This window comes from Neovison vison, chromosome 13, assembly GCF_020171115.1.
Source record: "Neovison vison isolate M4711 chromosome 13, ASM_NN_V1, whole genome shotgun sequence".
Classification (NCBI taxonomy): Eukaryota; Metazoa; Chordata; class Mammalia; order Carnivora; family Mustelidae; genus Neogale; species Neogale vison.
This window is the reverse complement of record NC_058103.1, coordinates 11,151,041-11,173,424: the sequence shown is the minus strand read 5'-3', so window position 1 is coordinate 11,173,424 and position 22,384 is coordinate 11,151,041. Positions and strand designations below refer to the sequence as shown.

At 38.3% G+C, this 22,384-nt stretch overlaps 1 protein-coding gene across 8 annotated transcripts in view; it reads left to right on the top strand.

Moving 5' to 3' along the window:
• The window catches only part of UNC79 (unc-79 homolog, NALCN channel complex subunit), a 240,734-nt gene that overhangs the window by 25,411 nt on the left and 192,939 nt on the right, over positions 1-22,384 (top strand). For 6 of the 8 annotated variants that reach the window (XM_044230474.1, XM_044230473.1, XM_044230472.1 and 3 more), the window contains exons 1-4: positions 9,221-9,390; positions 10,190-10,310; positions 17,113-17,417; positions 20,616-20,786. In XM_044230474.1, the coding sequence (XP_044086409.1) occupies positions 9,288-9,390; positions 10,190-10,310; positions 17,113-17,417; positions 20,616-20,786 (700 nt within the window). In that variant the 5' untranslated portion in view covers positions 9,221-9,287. Of the gene's footprint in view, positions 1-9,220; positions 9,391-10,189; positions 10,311-17,112; positions 17,418-20,615; positions 20,787-22,384 lie in introns of those variants that run through there. The other 2 variants (XM_044230471.1, XM_044230469.1) reach the window with 2 other exon arrangements.

Below are 22,384 nucleotides of genomic sequence, written 5' to 3'. Positions count from 1 at the left end.
TACTTATGTGTTTATAAGTGAAATGATCTGATGAAAAACCAAATGCGATAGTGAGGTTTAGTGATACATGGCTTCATTTTATTTTTCTCTCTACTTCTGTGTGTTCTAAAATTTTGCTAGTAAAAAGTAAACAAATAAAAAGGCCAAAACCAAGCCATACCCTCCAACAGCTCCATGTAAAAATAAAGGATAGACAGAAGTTAGATACTATTGAGGACTTTTAAATGTGACTGGGCTAAATTTATGCTCAATGGACAGTAGACAAGACTCCAAATTCTGATATGTTGACATAACCTTATCTTCCAACCAAAGTTCTGTCAGATTGAATTCTTTACCAGTATCAGAGGTTCAAATTGTGTCTTCACATGGGGTAGCCTGGGTACCTCTGCCCTCGGGAGTTCTCTGTGGTCCTTATGCAGCAGAGAAAGGGAGTCTAACTCATCTGAATAGAATGGGTCCAATTTTAGCTGTGCCAGGCCCTGTATATTTTCCACTTCTCCTCCTAAAGTTATTTTCCCCAATTATTTTTCGTAAGGGTATGCTTGTGTGAAGGGTGTTTTACTTTCCTGCACCCAGAGGTGCATAGTTCTAATCTTCAGTTGAAACTGACTCAGAGGATGAGGACCATTTATATTCCTCAGCCCCGAGTCTGTGTCCTGAGCTGGTCAGGTGGGAGTAGGGCACACATTGTTCTATGACTGTAAGGTCATACCCGGTTTCTCATGCAGTTAATTCTTTAGAGTGGGGCTTTCTGTCTGCCCTTCTCACTCTTTTACCCTCTCTCCATCTTTATAGACACAAGCCCATCCTCAGTCCTTCAGTCAGCTTTCAACCAGACCCCTAAATGGCTAGTGGTGAAATTGGGGACTTTGGGAGAAAGTGATATCGTAGGTCTTGTGATACAAATTGTCCTTCTTACAAGAAATTGGAAGGAAAGGGGGAGGGAATTAGTGTCATAGCCAAGATCCAAAACCAATGAAAGGAATATAAATTCTAAACAGCTTTGCTGGACCAAGAATCCTGTGATATGTGAATTCATTCATTCATTCTCTTTCATCAGACACTCATTTAGAACCAGACACTTAACTAATTCTGGGTATGCAAAACCAAGAGTTGGTTTCTGATCTCCAGGACCCGACAGCCTAGTGGAAGAGACACTGTGATAATGACTATAGTGTATAGTGGTGAGTGCTATGATAGAGGGAAGCCCTGTGTGTTAGGAAAGCACCAAGGAGATGCATCTTGTGGTAGGGTAAGTTACTTATCTACAGTGGAAATGGTTACAGTTAAACTTTGAAGAATTATAAAGAGTTGGCCAAGCAGTTAAGTATGGATTGCATTCCTGTAGAGAGAATAATGGGCAAAAACCATGGAAAGGTAAGAGCATTATGAATTGGGGTTTTTGCAAGTCGTTTATGGATGATCCGTGATACATATGGAAAAGACAGATGAAGCTTGACAGATGAGCAGGGATTTGTTCATGTTAGGCTCTTCTAGCTAATTGTTTGGATTTCAACCAGCAGGAAATGGGGAAGATTTGCATTTTAGAAAGATGACTCTGGAAGATCATGTGAAAAGGGACCATAAGGGTTTCAGTCTGGATGTCAGAGCAATAATCTAGGAAAGAGATTTTGCAGGCTTAAATTAAGGTGATGTCAGTGTGGTTGGAGAAGAGAGTAGATTTTATTTAGAGATGACTTACAGATAGAACCATATGCACCAACAAGTAGAATCTTCTGGACCTGGAAGACACAAAAATGGTGCATTAAGATATGCAAGATGATTAAGAAGGATGTCTGATTCCTTTCTGATTCTCTAATCAAGAGAAGACATGAAAAAGGCACATGCATAATTTTTTATTTTAACCATCATGGTAAATATTTACAGTATTCCAAATTCGTGAAGTATGTACAGACCTCTTTATTTATGTCTGTCGTTTCTCAGTGAAAGCTTAGCCGAAAAGAAGATGAATCATTTAAAAGGGAGCAATGACAGCAAATCCATAAAGTCTTTCACTTTATGTAGTGGAAGAAGAAACCAATAAAAAATAAGATGGAAGTAGGGGTATGCTTTCAAATCTAGAATATTAATCACTAGCTTTTGTAAAGAATGTAGGGGAAGTATTGTTTTAATTTCTCATTTGGTGAAACCAGAGGAGAACAAATCAAAGCAAACAAATAAGAACCCCTGAGGCTCAGAGATATTAAATGGTTTGCCTGAGGTCACACATAGCTGCAGATGGGGACTGACACTGCATTCCAGATCTCTCTGCAGGACCCCGTGATGGCTGCATGACAGGTACCCTCAATGTTTAGGTTCCAAGTCATGAAAAGGAAAAATTTTTGAAGAAAAAAAATGAGTAAGTTCTGCAAATGATAATGAAGAACGTTTAAAAAGTTTTGGAATAGATCAAGGGAAATGATTATTTGGAGTTGTACTGAATGAGAGATGGGAGAAAAAAATCATGAAAAAATTTCTGCATTATTTTACACAAACACATTTTACCTAGCAATTACTTATTTGTATACATGACATTAAAATTTTAATGAATTTAGAGAGCATTAATAGGGTATAACAGAGTTGACATTAAAGCTTTTAATCCACTTTAACCACTGCACTGTTAAGGTTGACCGTCTGCAGCGCACCTAGCATTGTGACAAATTCTGAGGGAATTCGAAATGATGTTTAACACAATTGTATCCTCAAAGCTTTGTTTTTGTTTTTTGCTTTTTGGTTTTTGTTTTTGGCATCCTCAAAGTTCTTAAGGTGTTGTTAGAATTACTAAGTTTGCAAACATGAAACTAATTTAGAACCATCTGGAACAGTTTATCATTAGTGACACATTTATATAATGAAGTGACAAAAATTTGGAGGCAGATAAGCTCAGTGCTCTGAGCAGTCAGAAAAGGGAGTGGTGATCATGGCTATAGTCAAGAAGAAGAAGAAGAAGAAGCCTTCTTATTCTTGAAGAAGGCTTCATGGATGGTGTGACTCTGAAGGATTAAAGGGATTTGATTTTTCAAGGAGAAAACTGTGGGACCAATGAAGTAAACAAGTTCTGTGTGTGTGTGTGTGTGTGTGTGTTAAAGATTTTATTTATTTTTTTGACAGACAGAGATCACAAGCAGGCAGAAAGGCAGGCAGAGAGAGAGGAGGAAGCAGGCCTCCTGCTGAGCAGAGAGCCCGATGTGGGGCTTGATCCCAGGGTCCTGGGATCATGACTGGAGCTGAAGGCAGAAGCTTTAACCCACTGAGCCACCCAGGTGCCCCTGTGTGTGTTTTTTAAAAAACACATTTAGGTTAATATTTCATCTGTTCACTGCAGTATTCCTTACAGAACTAGTAGTCATCAAATAACCAGTCATCAAAAAGTGAAAAAAAAAAGTGAAATAGGGACAGGATTAATATTTCATGCTATATCATACAATTAAATATTATTAAGCTAGTAAAAGTAATTAAAGAGCAGCAGGGCCTGGTGGAAATACCTGGCTTATAGCCAGGGAAACTATCTGGTCTACTACTTACTAGCTTTGTGCCTTTGGTTAAGTCAATTACTCTTGAGTTTGGTTTATTCAACTGTAAATGGCAATGATAAAACCTACTCCAAAGGTTATTGTGAAGATTAAAAATAATGTGTATGGAACATCTGATGAATAGCAGATATTCAGTAAACACTGTTCATTATTATTCATATGTATGTGACTGGTATATAAAGAGAAAGAGTCTTTCTTTTTTTTTTTTTTTTTTTAAAGATTTTATTTTATTTATTTGAGAGAGAGAGACAGTGAGAGAGAGAATGAGCGAGGAGAAGGTCAGAGAGCGAAGCAGACTCCCCATGGAGCCGGGAGCCTGATGTGGGACTCGATCCCGGGACTCCAGGATCACGCCCTGAGCCGGAGGCAGTCGCCCAACCAACTGCGCCACCCAGGCATCCCCAGAAAGAGTCTTTCTGAAGGAAAGTATCTCTGTTCCTATCAACAGCTTTTTAAATTATTTATTTATTTTAAAAAAGATTTTATTTACTTTTTTGAGAGAGAGTGAAAGTAAGAGAAATCACAGAGGGAGAGGGAAAAGCAGACTCACCTCTGAGGGGAGAACCTGATGTGGGGTTTAATCCCAGGACCTCGGGATCATGACCTGAGCCAAAGGCAGACACTCTGAACCAACTGAGCCACCCACTTAAGCTCCCCTTAACAGCCTTTTTTTTTTTTTTTTTTTTAATTTATTTGAGAGAGAGAGAGCGTGAGCAGGAGGGACAGAGGGAGAGAGAATCTCAAGCAGACTGTGCCGCTGACCATGAAGACTGACACAGGGCTCCATCTTACCACCCTGAGATCAGGAGTTGAAACCTGAGTTGAAACCAAAAGTTGGGTGCTTAACTGACTGTGCCACCCAGGCAGCCCCTATCAAATGCTTAGAACTGAGTATTTCTTGTTTGACTCAGCAACTCTGTGTCTGAAAATGTATTCTGAGGAAATAGCTAAAGATGTGTGCACATGTTTGAAAGGATATTCTGTGCAACATTGACTAGAAGATTGAAAAATAACCCCAAATCTCAGATGATTGGTGAAAAAATTTACAATTTACTTACATAGATAAAATGTATATCCATTAAAATGAAGATGCAGAAATGTATTCTGATATGGAAAGCAAGGAAAGCAGATTCTAGAACTATATGCAGTCTAATCCCAATTTTGTAAATGTATATTTTTGCAGAGAAAATTTTGTAGAAGGATAAAACACAAAAATGTAGCTATAGTTCTCTCTGAGTAGTGGGTCTTTAGATAATTTTTATTTTTTTTCCATTGGACTTACCTAAAGTTTTTGCCTTTATATGATAATAAGCAAAGACTGATAGAAATTTAAAAATAGGAATGGATTGTTATTTAAAAATAGTGACATAGGAAAATGCTTGAGATTTAAAGAAAAAATGATTTAAAACTAATATATGATCCCAGTTTTGTTAAGTAAAACATTATCCAAATGGCTATTAAAAATTGTGCTAACTACTGTGGAAGAGAAAAGAATAGGGTGTTATGATAAAGCAAAATGAATGTGGAGGAAAGAGAATCCGTTTAGACAGGGAAGGCAGCAAAGACGTCCATAAGGAAGTGATATTTTAAGTCAGCCTTGGAGTAACAGTAGGAGTTAGCCTGTTAAACGTGGAAGGAAAAACATTCTAGGAAGAGTGATAAGCATTTTAGAGGTTTTTAGGCCAAAAAGTGGCTTTTACCAGTTCAGAAAACTGAAGCAAGAACCAACGTATCTGGCTCTAAAAGTATGACATGAAGTTGGAAAGTAGGCAGGGACCCTTGTATAATATTTTGGATTTTGGATTTTGTTCTGATGGTTATGGGCAGCCACTGAAGGATTTGCATGAAATAGTTTATATTTTGAAAAGATCTCTTGGACTGCTCTGAGGAGGAAGAACTGGAAAGAGGCAAGAGAGAACCAGGGAGATGAGTAAGGAGACTTTCACAATTGATTGGGAGATGATGGTGCCCAGTTACGATAGTGAAGATAAAGAACAGAAGAGCGATTGGAGGTATATTCTGGTGATGGCATTGACAGGACTTAGTGACAGGTTGGATTGAGGGTGTGAGGGAGAGGGAACAGGAGCTGTTAGGGATGATTTTTAGAATACCTTGTTGGGGTGACTTGGTGTATTGCATAGGTGGTAGAGTAGGTTTTTTTGAGGGGTAAGGGATGAGAAAAATGTTCAGCATGGAGCACGTTTACCTTGCAATATCTGTAAGACTGCTAAGGAGAGATGTTGAATAGATGAGGTCTGTTACCCAGAAGAGCTACAGGTCTGGGACAGAGATACGCATTTAAAAGTTGTTGGCACAGATCATGCTGTAGGCACTATGGATGGATGGGATTGGCTGTGGAGAGAATCTGGAGTGAGTGGAACAAAGAGTCTAGGGCTGAGCCCTGAGGAAATCTGATATGAAACATCAAGCAATGGGGAAAGTGGCAGAGCTCCCTCAGAGGATGTAATGGAGCAGTGAGGGGGAAGGCTAGGAGAATGTGGGGTCGCTGCAAAGCCAGTGGGAGTGAGTGTCAAGGAGGAAGGGATTGGCTGTATGGAATGTGCTGAAAGGTCTGCTAAAATGATGACTAGAAAGTGTCCATTGGATCTGGCAACGTGGAGGCTCTGTATGATGATGGGAGAAGGGGACACAGTGCAGTGGTGCAGGTGCATGACTGACTGGAGTGAATAGAAGAATTGGAAGTGATGGAGAGATGAGAGATTGTACACAACTTATAATCTTGGCTCTCAAGAGAGAGGCCAGTGCTGGATGGGAATGTCAAGTCAGGGAGAGGTTTTTGTTTCCTTTTAACAAGGGACATTCTAGAGTTTATTTGAATGCTAATGGAAATGACTTAGTAGGAGGGGAACACTAGTGGTCCTATTGATGATGTTTGATTGGAAGAGGAAAGAAGGAGATGTGGGTAGGCTTTGCTGTCTGCTCTGTGTTGAGTAGGTACTAGGTACTATGCTAAGTGGTTGGCACAGGGACTTAAAATTCACAGTAGCTCCGTGAGGTTGGTATGATTATCCCTATTTTACAGATGAGGAAATGGGGGGTGAATAGAGGTAGAGCCAAAGTCTTGATCCAGAACTGTTTGATTTCAGAGCTTGGACTCTTAGCTCTGACTTACACTCTTGGAGGATTTCCTCTGTGGTGGTGTATTAGTTTGCTAGGCTGCCATCACAAACTAGGTGGCATAAACAACAGGAATTAATTTTCTCGCTGTCCTGGATGCCAGAAGTCCAAGATCAAGGTGTCAGCAGCTTTAGTTTCTCCTGAGGCCTGTCTCCTTGGGCTGCAGATGGCCGCCTTCCTCCTGTCCTCACATGGCCTTTTCTCTGTGCACATGTATCCCTGGTGTCTGTCTTATATCCTAATGTCCTCTTCTTAGAAGGGCACCAGGCAGACTGGATTAGAGCCTACTCTAAGGGTCTTAATTTTGACTTAATCACCACTTTAAGGCCTTATCTCCAAATACAGTTACATTTTGATATTAAGCCTTCAATATATGATTTTGGGGGTGGAGGGTACCATGCAGTCCGTAACAGATGGCGTCTGCTTTCTCAAAAGTATAAGGAAAAGAGTGGGTGTGGGGGAGTTTTGGAAAACACGGAGAGAGATGAAACAGTGATTGAAGAAGGTAGTAGAAGGCGCTTATTGGAGAAATGTAGTCTGAGGGTCAGTCGAGTTTGGAGGTCGTTTCTGTATATCTCAACTCTCTGAGTTTCTGCAGCAATATTCATGCAGCAATACATGGTTGAGTAAAGAGTAAGACCTCTGTGCTGCAGTGAGGCTGCTGGTGGCTCATGTGGGCTTAGCAACCAGCCAAACCACCTTTTTTTTTGGTGCACAAAGTTGAAAGGTTGATGTGTTCTAGTCACCTCCCCAGCACAATTACAAATCACTGTATGTCAGGGGCCTTCCTGGGTGTTCTCCAATAGTTGAAAACATGAAAGTTAAATAAGTCTAACACCACTAAGATTTTGTTGCACTCGCCAATGTAAAAATTAACGTGACCATTTTTCCAACCAGTTCTAGAAGTTGTCCTTCATGATTACTCACCACTATCTTTGTTCTTCTTTCTCTCCCCTTCATTCTTTCTGCCCCGTTTCCATCTTCACTCATCGGTTATTTTTTTGGCCACCTCCTAGATGCCTGGCATTAGGAATAAAAAGAGGCAGCAATCTAGTGTGGGGGACAGACATGTATATATTACAGAACCAACACCCCCAAATGATAGGGGATATTATCAAAGTGATAATTCATTTGTTCATTTATCCTGCAAATGTATCAACTGCTTACCAAGTGGCAGGCAATGTGTTAGGTTTGGGATAGAGACAGGAGTCAGACACAGTTTCTACCTTCAAGAAACTTACAACCTGGCATAGAAAACAAACAGGTAAGTAAATAAAGACAATGCAATGTGACATTTGTAAAATATTAAGAGGTCTCCAAGTAGGAAGGATTCTTTTCTTTGTTCTCCCTTGCATGTTTGGATACCTGTTGAAAGGAGCCAAGGCTGCATTTTAACAAAAGGAACTTTAAAAAGAATATTCATTCATTCCACACACAGTTTTGAATGCTTGTCTTTGTTGTGTAGTGCCAGTTTTGTAGCTCTTAAATTATGAGCAAGCGCTGAGTTTGGGATCTTTGTCTTTTCTCTTCACATGAGTTTATTGTCCACAGCCTGCCCCATCAACACCTTTTTTTAGGTGGTAGAATGATTAATGGTATTCCTGAAATACTTGACCGAAACCTGCTGATTATTAAAACTGGGAGAAGTCATAGTAACAAAGCTTTACTGTGATGGTGGGTGAGCAGAAGGCACATGCTGCTGAGTATTGATCTCAGAAACTATGTATTAATGTGTGTGGGGGGTCCCTGTCACAGGATTTTAAAAAGGTGGTGAACACACTGAGATCAAAAACACCGAGAACGAAATGGGTTTTTGTAAATTGTGTAGGAGCTTCAAGTATCGCTTCTTTTTACCTTTTCTCAGGAAAAAAGTTATTTACAACCAAATACTTTTGGGGTTCCTTGAGACAATGGATATAAACTTGTTGCTTTCTTCAGAGGTGATGTCTATACAAAGTCAAGGTATTATTATCTGCCATGCAGACTTATTTTTGTGGGAAATGCTAACCATATTATGGAAATAGTACAGGTAGTAGGAGGGAGAAAAGGCAGATTTGATCAATGGTATATGTGGGATTTAGAATCAACGATTAACCTAAAAACAGCTGGGAATTGCTTTGATATCATGCAGCGAACACCCACTATCTGCATATTGACTTCCTCGCAGAGTTGTGTTCTAGAGTATGTCACAGCGGAAAGAGCACAGGATGGGGGCCAGGGGTATAAGATCTGATCTAGCTCTGCCATTGACAACTTAATTGCCTCATTTTCCCCATCTTTAAAATGACATGGTTTTGGGAAAAGGTCCCTAAGGTCCCTCCAGTTGTGATATGTCATCATTCTGTGATTCTACGTCCCACGCCTGTCAAAAGCATTTTGACTTTTCTTAAGTTGCTTACACCAGCATTTCAGTTAGAATGCGTCCAGGAGCTTGTATCCGTGGGCTGTTGGGAACAGCAAGATCTTGCTTCTCCAGGACTTGATATGTCTTCTGTTAACTGCTGACAGTGAGCCATACCACCTAAAAGGCTCCCTTGGTAGCCGTAAAGATTGAAAGGACAAATGGACAGTGTTGAGAGCTCTGTGGAAGAGGAGACGTGAGAGACGGTGATCATCATGGCCCCTTGGGATTTGCAAAGAGGAATGACTAGAACTGGGCCATTCACTGCAGCCAGGTCAAAGGTCAGGTCAGGAATGTGGACAATGCTGGTGACTCCAGGTAGGTGTAGGAGGGTAAACAAGCCCATTTAGTCCCTCCTGAATCTTGAAGATGTGAGCAGCCGTGCTCAGAAAAGCTATTAGGAAGTCTCCTAATTTATGAAAGTCCTTGGAAGAAAAATGTGACATTCATTTTTTATATTTTTATTACCACCCAATTATTATATTCTTACTTAATACTCACCAAGTTACTCTCCTCATAACATATTCTTGCTGTTCAGACATTCACTAAATACGTTACATGTCTTAATGATCATGGATTGAATTAAAAATCTGGTTTTGACTGATGCCATTGTGCAAGAGACTCCCTATATTTTAGGATTTTTGAAGTGTTGTTGAAAGACCTTTGAGTTTTCTCCTTTAGTTTTAGTTCAGCAATCTTAAATATAATTCTCTAGTAGTAGAGATTATATCTATTATTATTTTGCTAATAATAAGCTAACTCGGGGGTGGTTATAAAATGATTTGGAATACTGCTTTTCTTAGTGATAAAAAAATAACAGATAATTTATGAATAGGATATTAAGCAGATAAGTAAAAAAAAATTTGTGTGCTGAATATAATGATAAAAAATTAAAGGTCTTTTAAATGGTTTCTAACATGGAATTCCAGTAAAAATTTAACATATTTTCCTTAAAATATTTATTAAATTCTGTACCTAATCATTAAAAAAAAAAAACCCAAAAACTATGTACCTAATACATATTACAAGATGATTTTTCTTTCTTTCTTTTTTTTTTTTTTGTTGTTTTTTGTTTTTTTGTTTTTTTTTTTTTTTCTTTTGTTTTGCTTTTATCTAGTTGCTTCCAAGATTCGGTACTTACAAGAATATCATAACCGGGTTCTTCACAACATTTATCCTGTACCTTCAGGGACAGATATTGCAAACACCCTGAAATACTTTTCTCAGACCTTGTTAAGGTAAGCTTTAAAATATCCTCTACTTTGAAAGAATTATTAGGTAGTACTGCTGAATTGATTGGGACCTAAGCTTTTATTGAACTGAAAGTTTTGAAGGGCCTTCTGTTTTCTTGTGCCCTGCCAGAAGAGTCTGGACTCAGGTTCTCTGGGGGTATGTAGCAGATCAGATCACAGACCTAAGTGGAAAAAACCAAATGGGTTGCATGGCTACAGCCTGCTTTCCCTCATTTTACATCTTCTCAAGAGATTTATATAGTGGTAAAATGTTCTATGTCTGGCACTAATGTAGAGTGGGGTGGAAAGGAGAATTTATGTTGCTAAAATTAAGAATAGGAGATGGTCTTCAATAAAAGCAGAATTAAGTAGCATTTTAGGTTATCTATAGTATATCTTATTACTTGAAGTACGATCTGGGAATAACCATCTGCATTCAGTATGTTTGACAATTGATGTGGACACTCTGAGGGGGACAAGGAGCAGGAAGCATTGGCCGCTTTGACTGTGACACAGAGACAGAAGGTACTTACCTCCTTTACAGTTCTCATTAGGAATAGGTAAAATAGGCAGATGGAGGGGAACCACTCAGGTGTTTGGGAAATCACAGCCACGAAGGGAGGGGAGCCCTTTCCTTTCCATTAAATTCTAAGGCTCAGTCTCTCCCTTACTGACCATGATCTTTGTGCTACAGATCTGATTTTTGGAAACATGCAAAATGACTTGCTACTGTTTCTTTTAGCAACATTTTTGTGAGATGGGAATTAGGAACAGAACACCAGTGGGGACTGAGGGGCGTGACCCTGGTGTTGGAGGTCCCAGCAGTCAGGGCTCAGCCATGGGCCAACCGAACGCTTTGCAGAAGAGGCTTAATGTGATCAAGTCAGCTACAGGTCTTCTCAGCCCTGCTGGGAAGGGCTTGTTCTTGTTCTTTGGAATACCTTGTCTTCTTTAGAACACTTAGTGCCCCTGTTCTCTTTTAAAGGGATTCTGTGTATCAAATTCATGGATTTTAGACTTGCCCAGGTATTTCATACTTGCCGAGTCGAGGACCTTAGGGGCAATTTCCCTTCTTTTCACATTGTGGGGGAAGCATTTTTCAATTTTCATAGTGATAAGCAGTTCAAGTTTATACACCAAGCATCTGAGTCTGCTCTTTTGAATTCTCCTTTTTGTCATTGAGGTCAGAGTTCTCAATGGCGAGTCCTTTCCTTTATCACAAATTCTGGGAGTTCGCAAAGTGAGAGCCATTTTTCAGTAGGAAGGAAAATCTGAATTCACTTTGCCAAGGAACTGATGTTCCCATTGGCACTTTAAAGCCTACTGCTTAAATCTTTGTCATTGTATCAGGAATTTTGGAAATTTGAGATACTGAAGCCATGTTCGCAAGACATGAAATTTCCATTTTCTTGAGTGATGGATCGTTAGGATATGGCCATGGGTGATAACATTGAAATGGTAAAACTGGGATGGAGGTAATTTGTTCAATTTGTTCAATTGAGCGGAGTCCCTTTTCAGCGGGAGACAGTATCAGCAATGACTCCTACTGGCAAGAGTAACAAAATGGCTGCCATTATCATAGCCATTGTGTGTGATAATACCAGTAATTATAGGTGTCGAGTGCTTTACATGTCATCTCATGTAATCCCTTTTAATAATTCTATGAAATGAGTGTAGTCTTATACCCATTTTACAAACAATGAAACTAAAGCATAGAGTGGTTTCATAAACTGCTCACAGTGACACATCTAGTAAGTGTTGGAACCAGCATTGGACCCTGGTGGTCCTCATCCACAGCACACACACTCAATAATTACATGACACTGCTTCTCCCAAGTACTGCTGGTTAGCATGGTATGGAGATGCTTCTCTTCGTAAAAACTTGGGTTTAGCCTTTGGGAATACCAGCCTCCCTTCTGAGACCAAGGCCTAGTTTCAGCTGTCCCTGAGATTAAGGGAGGAAGGGAAGTGCTTCATGCAAAGCCTTGCCAACTTTTTGGAAGTTAAATTTAGCTTTTCTTGAAGTGTCACATAGACAGCGTTTCAATTCCCAGATGTTTTAGCTCTTTCTCTCACTTAGCAATTTGTTGTGGATAGCAGCAGGTCAGAGTGGAGTTGACAGCCTATAGCCCATATTTACATGTAGTAAGAGGAAGAGTGAAAACCCAAGCAGGGTAACATGTCATGGGTTGGACTTTAGTACTTACAGGTTCAACTCTTGGGCTGAACCCAATGCAGTTTCATTCTTCTCTTTGCCTATCTCAGCATTAAAAACAACAACGACAACAATAAAAGAACAATTCAAAACTCTTTCATTTCTTTTGCTTACTAGAAATATAGAACTTAAACTATTGTCCTGTATATTGGTCCAAGTTATGACAGACCACTTTCACTGGTGGTTTATGTATCTATACCAATCATATCTACATTTCTTTATTTTACTTACACTGTTAGTTCAAGACTAATGAGATGACCTGGGTATTTGGTATAGTAAGATCTTCTACTTACTAACAAGATGGTTCCCTTTGCATTTTCATTGATTTTTACATTCAGAAACACTTCTTGCTTTCAGAATCCAGATTCTTGGGATGAAACATGAAGAAAGAATTAGAGATGAATTCTCACAGAGTAATCCTCCAACTTCCTGTTTGGATATTCTCAAGGAAGTCAGAATTATTATTATTTCTTTTCTTTTTTTTTTTTAAGATTTATTTATTTGACAGACAGAGATCACAAGTAGGCAGAGGGTCAGGCAGAGAGAGAGGGGGAAGCAGGCTCCCCACTGAGCAGAGAGCCTGATGTGGGCTCGATTCTAGGACCCTGAAATCATGAACTGAGCTGAAGGCAGCAGCTTAATCCACTGAACCACTCAGGTGCCCCAGAATTATTATTATTTCTATTAAAATCTGCAAAATTAAGTACTGGCTGCTTCATTTGAGTCAGGATTGCATTTTTAGAGGAATAGTCCTGTGGTTTTCATGAATGGCACATAACCCTTACTGATTTCAGTAGAGTTTTGTACATTTTCCCAAAGGCAGAGATTAGCCTAGCTGTTTAACTTCAGTTAATCTAAGGAGTGGAGAGGACAGGAGAAGAGAGATCGTGTTACCATTATTGACTGTATCAGCATTGAGTAGTCCACATATGTCCACTTAGCTCTTAATTAGATTCACAATAAAGTTCATGGGGTTCAGTTAGTAGAAGGTTAGTCCTGTGTATTTTTCATCTTACTAGCCCTTGAGCATAGAGCAGAGTTTGGTTCTCAGAAGAGGATCAGCACATGTTTGTTGAACTGTGTTGACTTTGTCCAAGTTTTGTCCATTGCAGCAATCTTTCTAGAGCATTTACTTCATCTAAAGGTGACCTGGGGTACCAGGTAAAATTCTGTCTGAGTGTCGAGTTGTACTCCTTTTTATTTAGCAGGGACCTAAGTATGAGAACAGATACGCACTTTACATGGAACTTCAGAGTTTAGTTTTTTGTTTGCGTTTAGCATTAGAAGGACCTATGAAGATCGTCTACTTTAATCCCCCTTCACTACAGGGGAGTCTGTCCATTGTACACTGGAAGCATTCTGGGGCCATATTTAAAATCTAAGGTCTTCTTTAAGAATCTTTTCCCCTAGCTGGCAGAATATTTAAAGGTTTGTAGTCTTCCTAGGTCATACAGTCTTTTGAATTCCTTCCCCCAGATCTTCTGCTGGTGCCATTCAAGGTGCTAGCACATGAAGTCTTTTTAAAAATCATTAAGTTTGAGGAAAGCTACTTGTCGCTAACTCTTTAGAAAATGTTTGATACATTTTGAAAAGGGATTCTAGTCTCAGTTCAAAAATCTTAATTGAATTGTAATTTTTAATTGCTTAGGAAGAAAACACAGACCTTCCAATTATTGATTTGAGGTCTACAGAGTAGTTTTAGAGCATAGCTTGGTCAAATAAATTTTGTTTAGTGTAGAGAGATTCAATCCAAATGTCAAAATTCATAATCTTATAGAAAGTTTATTTTATGTATTAATTTTCTGTGCTATAATACCTCAGGACAACTTCTCATCTTTCTCTGTACCCACAGGGGTCTTCTTCTCTTGGTTCCTCTTGATGTTGGAAGTAAATATTTGATAAAGAGGATCTCAGGAGGGAAAAGGAAAGGTGAAAAGTTGGTTGCTGGGTCAAACTCTTCTGAGCAGGGCATTCTTCATATTCTTTTTGGTTGGGTGTACAGACCTCTGGGGAATACTTTTAGATGGGGTAGATGATTTTATCATTCCCAAGTTAGACAGTTTGGTTGGGGAAATAAGTTTTTTTTTCTGAATAAACTTCACAAAACATCATAAAATCACAATGCATTGTACATTGACTCATGAGCCCTTCTTTAGTTTTTCCACAAATGAAAACATTTCCTTACATTGAAACATGAATGGTGATTTAAAACTGGTTTCATGGATAACTCATCTTCAGCCATTTTTTTCTCAACTTCACCTACTTATTAAATCTAGAGGCAGTGAGAGAGAAGTTTTACTGTTTCAATGCTGACATTCTCCCTCCCTGCATGTATTAACTTGTTGCTGCTATCATTTGGGAACCCTATGTATACAGGAAGGGAAAAATACCAAAACAGTCTCCAAAGTCGATTTGACTAGTGTCTGTTAAATTATATCAAACTTTGGAACAATACTAAAATATACTTGAAAAAAAAAATAATGTACTATATTTCCCCCACCAAGGAAAAGTCTGATGACAGAACTGTGCTTAATTTAAAGGACAGCATTCATATATGATATATAGCTGATTTTATTCTTTAAGGCAAAATGTTGTTTTTCTATATCACTTCTATAAGATCCGCATCTTGTAATTTTGAAATGATGCTGGTAGTAGGCTAACTTAGGGCTAAAATTTGGGAAATAATATTTCTGACTTAACATCTGTTGTGATTCTAAAGGAATTTTAGTGGGACAGAATTCTATTAAAACAGATTTTTGGTGATTGGGCTTAGCAAGAATATAACATTTAAAGGTGGTACTTTTAAGAGTAATCAAGTTATATGAGGAAAGTATAAAGTTTGACGGAAAATCTGGTGGTACTGGAATGTTGATATTATCCCATTGTAAAGTATAAGCTTACTTTAAGTTAAATACATCACACACCAAAAAAGGTAAATTTAATCCCTTTAAAAGTAAAAAAAAAAAAAATTACACTAAATCTTAAGGTATTTCTTGCTAAGAAGTATTCCATAACTATTCTGAAATTATCTTTATTATTATTAATTGTTTTTCCCTGGACATTGGGTAACAGAAGACAAAGGAAATCGAGGTAAATTAGGCACATGGAAAATAAAAAGCATGTAGTCATTTTTCTTACATTGTAACATATTTTGCACTAAGAGTAAATAGAAATAAATGTAAACTTGAAATAGCAAGCATGCCTGACACTAACCAATTCTTGACACCACTGTAAAAATGGTAAATGTAGTACCATTAACTAAGAACTTAGTAATGTTTGATGCATATAGAGTTAAGTGTAAAACAATGTTATTTTTATGTAGTGAAACATAAATTGTTATCCACTTTGAATAGCATATAAGTGTACTATATAAAAACATTTTTTAAGTTCAGCAGATACTATCACTATAAGGTATAGCGATTGTCTTTAATGATAAATAGTATAACCTAACTTAAAAACACTAAACATCTGGCCAAAGCAGTTATGTCTTCTATTTTTAAATTTACAACTCTTCTGCTTTATCGCTTTGACTAAAACATTTTCATTTTAAAAGGAAGGCTAAAAGAAAGCCAGTTTATTTCCAGAGTTTATTTTTATTCCCATTAAACTTTTTTTTAACTCTCTAAATTATCTTTCCTTTAGTGTTTAGTGAGTTTTGTTGAATAATAACGTAAGTAGCAGCAGTAACACATGAGATCTTATTGTATGATGTGCAGCTTTATGACAGATACTGCTTGCCTATTCTTTAGAATTTTGAAGGTAACTGTTTAATAAGCCACTCTTTGTATTCGTAGAATAAAATGTTTCCTCCCCAACATGCAAAATAAAAAAACACACACACACACATAAATAACCATTATCATTAGTTCACAAACATATGCTGCAGACCATCTACTATATATTATTTTATAGCTTTTCCAATGTAGTTTAGCTAACATTTTAGAAATATGTATTATTTCTAAATTCATATGCCTGTTTAAACTTCATTATCTCAAATGATACTGACAGAATGTCATGAAACAGTATCATAATATACATATAGACATTATTTTGATGCAATAAACATGTGATTTTTAAGACCTTCTTAATAAACACACATGTTTATTCTTTGCTAAAACATGTTTCTGCAAGTGCCATACCTATATTTTGCAGGTTTTTACTTACATGATTAAGACAGTCTTGCTGAAAACTTCCTTTGCTTTGAAAGCTTGTTTCCATTAGTAATAGAAGCCCTGACTCATTCGGCGAAGCCATTGGTTTTCCTTCGAGGAAACCTCTCCTTCACCAGCTTGACAAACTGTAAAACATGGGTTTGGCACTGAAACATGCATTTTTATATTTTTGCTCCTTACTAACCAGATAACACATGAGATGCAATGCAACTTCCACAAACGAACCCTCGAGCTATTGGTTACCTCTCTGAGCACGAAGCTGTGCGACCCGGACTCGATTTGCACACACGGCTGGTGGAGCCATTGCATCTTATGTGGGATGTATCTGGAGTTTTATTATTTGTTTTAGAGTGTCATTTCAATGTAATGTGCTGTTCTTTGTGTCTTTGTTGTCTCTTTTTTTTCCTTGTCCCCCCAACAGCATTTTGTCCCGCACAGGGAAGAAGGAAAACCAAGATGCCTCCAATTTGACAGTGCCCATGACCATGTGTCTTTTTCCTGTGCCATTCCCACTCACCCCATCTCTAAGACCGCAGGTCAGTTCCATCAACCCTACTGTTACTCGCTCCCTCCTTTACAGCGTCCTGCGAGAGGCCCCCTCTGAACGCGGCCTGCAGAGTCGTGATGCTCACTTGTCAGACTACCCTTCTTTGGACTATCAAGGCCTCTACGTGACTTTGGTGACTCTCCTGGATCTAGTTCCTTTACTACAGCATGGCCAACACGGTGAGCATTTAATCAGAACCTTTGAGAATGTCCATGTATGTTTATGGGTGCTGGAGACTTGTTATTGGAATAAATTGCTTGAAAGGTCTTTGTGTGGCTAAAGCCTTTCTTACACAGATACTTAATTATGGTGTTTCCCATCCTGCTTTTTTTTTTTTTTTTCCTCTTTTATGGCCAGAGGGATGTTACCCAGGTGGGCCTACATTTAGGGGAAATAGGCTGGAAAGAGGAGTCAGGCTCTGATGGAAATTTACCTCTTTTGATCTGCTTGTCATGGAGATTCTTGTTGAAATTATGGCTAAGATTTAGAAATTTGACCCCCCCCCCCGCAATAAAATGTAAGGAGAGCAGTTCAAATCCACTGACTAATTCTGTGATTTTTGGGGGGCAAATCACAGAATCTCCCTGGGACTTATTTTTCCTGTTGGTTTTTGTTTTTTATTTAAACCTGGGAGTTTCAATAAGGAGAAATCTCTAAGAACACTTCTAAATTTTGTTAGCCATCAATACTTACAAAATGTTGGCCCTTCGTAGAGTGTATAGTGATGCTCTAAGCTCTATATGGTACCTACTTTACAGTATGAGTGGTGCTCCCATGAAGAGCATGCTTCTTTTCTTAATGCTTTCCCTTTCTACAGTGTGTTTTAGCCAATGTCATTATGTTGCTTGCTTACCAGATTCTTCTAACCTATAAAAAGGAGTACAATAATATCATAATGTTTCTGGCTTAACTATTCAGTATTATATTTTTGAGAATCACATGGAAAACCCATGCAATAAGAGAAGGGATTTTTGCAGAGAATGAACGTTTAAAACATCACTTGTTCTAACTTTAAAGCACTGATAATTGTGTCTCTGGAAATATGATAACCAAAGATTCACTGCATAGAAAAATTGGAATTTGGGAAGTGGGTGGATTGTGGTGGTGATTTTACCTTTGAATTGTGGCTAACTCTCCTAAGAGAATGCTTAATGGTTTATTTAGTAAGATGTGTTCCTCATGAAAAAATTTTAAAAATATATACTTTTATAAAAATGATGACATAATGCTACTCAATTTGTTTCTTCTTATATTTACAGTTCTATCTTATAGTGAATATTTAAAAATGTACAAATTTGTAAATTTGCTTGTTGTATCATTTTGTAGCTGTTTAAGCCTCGTCACTTTCACTGGGATCCCATCCCCTCTCAGAACTTAAAGGAGACGACTCTTTGAACATAAGACTGGCAGAGCCTACCATGGTGGTTGTGGGCCTGTCAGTACCTTACCTTTGGGACAACCAGTCCTGAGGTCACTCTAGACCTGCTTGGTCCTGAGGTGGGCCACTGTGTGAGAGCCCCTGGATTAAGATAAAAGCATTCAGTTTGGTAACTCACACAACCCATTTAACTGCAATTAATATGTTAAGTTATGACAATTTCAGGAGGCATGATTTATATATTTGCTTTTATATACACAACTGTGTTGTGACTTTACCTTTCACTATAATCTATATACCATGTTCTTGTTCTGCATAACAGAGCTTAAAGGAGAGGAAAAAACTCACTAGACTATCCTTAGAGGTTAAAAAGCAGTACGGCAGGGTTTCTCCACCATGTCAGAATCCCCGAGAGAGCTTGAACATAGAATTAATTCTGGGTCCCAAACCATGATTCAGGACTGAGAATCGCTGAGGGGTGTGTCCTGAGAATGGAGATTTTTGATGAGCTCTCTGGGTGATTCTTTCGTATCCTGAGTTTGAGAACCACTGCTCCAGGGATGGAGGCTGTGTCCTCATCACAGACACTGTCGAGGGCTGCATTCTTGTCGTAGTTTGGGTACCACCTGTTAGGTGATCTTGGGCAATCACGTTCTTTCTTGGGGCCTTGGTTTCCTCGTTTGAAAAATATTCTAGCTCCCAGGCCCCTTTCCACACCAGTGTTCTGTAACGAGACTATAGTGCAGTTGGGTGTCTTTGATGCATAGCCTCAGTTAGTTCTTAGTAAAACACCTGTGAATTTTACGTCTCATCAACTTGAGCCCAAGCTTGAGTGACCCTTGCTCACCAGGGTGCCCTGTGGCCTCGTCCTCTGTGTTGTCAGTCGATGTGACTGTTGAGATGGCATATTAATTCTAATCAGAAATAACATCAGACATTAGAATTGCATGAAGAAGGTAAAGGAGCTGCAAAACCAACAAATCTAATAGTTTTCTTTTAGAATGGATAGCAAGATGATCAAAGTCTTCATTGTCAAGTGTTGATTGGTAACCCATCTATTGGGAGGTCCAGAACTATCAAAAGATATATTTAGTATAATAAGATTTGATATAGATGCATTTTAAAGCTAACTAGATATGGGGTTTTTTCCTTCTTTCTTTTTTTCTTTCTTTCTTTTTTTTTTTTGGTGAATGTCCTCTATTTTTACTCCTTGTGCAGGTAATAATAGTAACATTACTCGTATTACTAAAAACGACTAATATTTGTGGAGCACACATTATGTGCTGTGTTAAGCATATGTTAATCTCATTTAAGCCTTGTTAACAGTCCTTCTAGAAGAGAGGTAGGTACTCTTCCTATTCCCATTTAAGTGTTGGTGGAAAGATTATCATTAGGTGGCACGTCCTTCCCTGATAATTCATAATGAGATGCACAGGGGAACGGAGAGTCATTTACAGCTTCCTTTAGGCTGCTGTGCTGGAAGGCACATGTTCCCTCATTGCCCAAGACTCCGGATGTAGGAAGAGTGTGCTTTGGTTGATGGAGAAGAGATAGCCTTGTTTTGTTTCCAGTCCTTCCCTCGACTTCTCTAAAGCTTCCAGTGAGAAAATAATTTAATGGCCTTGTGCCATAGTTATCATGTATAAAATGTAATGGAGATAAGAATGCTAGAGGATATTTCAGGGTTCATGATCACATGGAAAGCACTTTTAGTTTCCGAAACCCAGGAATAATATGGGAATACCAAATATTACTGAAGACTGATAAAGGGTTGAGGAGAAGCTCATGATCTAGGTATTTATCTTTCTTAATGCAGTCATACATCGAGCTAATCCTGTGTATGCACATCACTGGGCATCATGTCTCAGAGCTCTTAATAGGAAGGGAAAGATAGTTGGTTATAATTTAAGCCAATTCACAAGAATTTAAAATGTAGAATTAGCATATTTTGTTAAATAGCGAAATATTCTGTGACTGATTACTCACTTTTGTTTTGTAGATCTTGGACAGTCGATATTTTATACAACTACATGTTTGCTACCCTTTCTCAATGATGATATTCTGAGTACTTTGCCCTACACGATGATATCAACGTTAGCTACCTTTCCTCCATTTCTGCACAAGGATATTATTGAATATCTTAGCACATCTTTTCTACCAATGGCTATATGTAAGTTCCATCTTACCTAATACTAGATTCTTTTAGTGTATTGTATGAACAGAAATTGCTTTTGCTGTTTTAGGCTGTAGATTTTCAAGATTATAATGGAATCACTTGCTGTATACAGGTGCTGTGATTTAAATTGTCATTTCAGCATGATTATTATGGTGAGAATCAAAGAAATGAATGATGATGATACCTTGAAATTGTTTTATTTGCATAATTTGGTCTTATGGAATAGGAAGAACACATATCAAGGTGAAGTCTATATTACCTACATAGAAATTATGGCATTTTTGTCACTTAAGGACAAAAGGTGGAGGGAGTGTTGTCTCAGGTATAGAAATTCTTATCTTTTGCATCTGAAGGCAGAAGGGTATGATGGGAAGAGGAACAGACAGAGTCAGGATATACAGATCCTAGTTTCAGCTCCGTTGGTAAATGTACTGTGTGGTGTCAGGCAGCTCACGTGGCTGACGCCTCATCGGGGGGGGATGATGTCAGCAGGAACTTCCCCTCGCAGGGATGTTGTGATGATGAAGTGAGTCCAAACTTATGAAAACACTTTGAAAGAAGCTAAGGTTTGCGACCCATTCTGTTTATAAATGTGGAGCTGACTTGAACTCTATTTCACTTTTATAGATTTAATTCTGTAGTCTTTCTGGACATGAGCAAAGAGAAAAAACAGATTGGGTTGTGGTCTTTATGATCAGCATCCTTTTAAAGTATTTTTTTAAAAGAAATTGGTTATGAATCCAGAGGTTACTTCAGGGGGTAACCTGAAAAGATGGTGGATTTTTGAGTCAAACACATCTAGATTTGCATCAACAGCTGTGCTACCAAACTAGCTGTGTGGTCCTAGGCAAGTTACCTAACCTTTCTGTTTCTTCCCTGTAAACTGAGCATAATAATTCTAGTTGCCTGGGTTGTTGGGATACCTGGTTCAGGTTTCTGATTCACCTGGGACACAGTGCTAAGTGCTAAGTGTTACTTTATGTCTCTCCTTCCCTCAACTCTTGTTCCATTTCAACACTTTTATTAATCATATTCCATTCCCAGTGATCATTTTTCACCATTTTAATTTTAGGTCCCTTTGATCTTATTTAACTTGCTGCTTGTTGCTATGGAATAATAATTGGTAAACATAGGTACCTTTAAGCTCCATTGCTTGGTTTACAGTTAAGCTTAATTTTAGCTCTGGAGTTGTAATTTTCATGTCTTTTCAGCAAAGAGTCTGATGGCTATCTAAATTATATAGCTATTCAAAAAAATAAGCAGACTGATTATATGGTTCAAGTAATAGAATATTTGATCATTCTCTCCCTCTCTTTTTGTTTTTGTTCTGTGTGACCTGACAAGGACTTCGCTTATGGTTACGGATCTCAGAATTGTTTAGTTGTGTTCACTGCTAAATTTAGGCATAGGAATCCTTGTTTTGTTATTATTTATTTTTTTAAAAGAATTACAGTTGAGGTGTACCTTTGTTATCATTAATCTAATTCCCTGTACCCTCCTTCTTAGGAATAAGTTAATAGTTTAGGGAAAGTCATTGACTCTATCAGGTCCCTGAAGTTATGCTTCACACAGATCAAACATTGTGACAACTG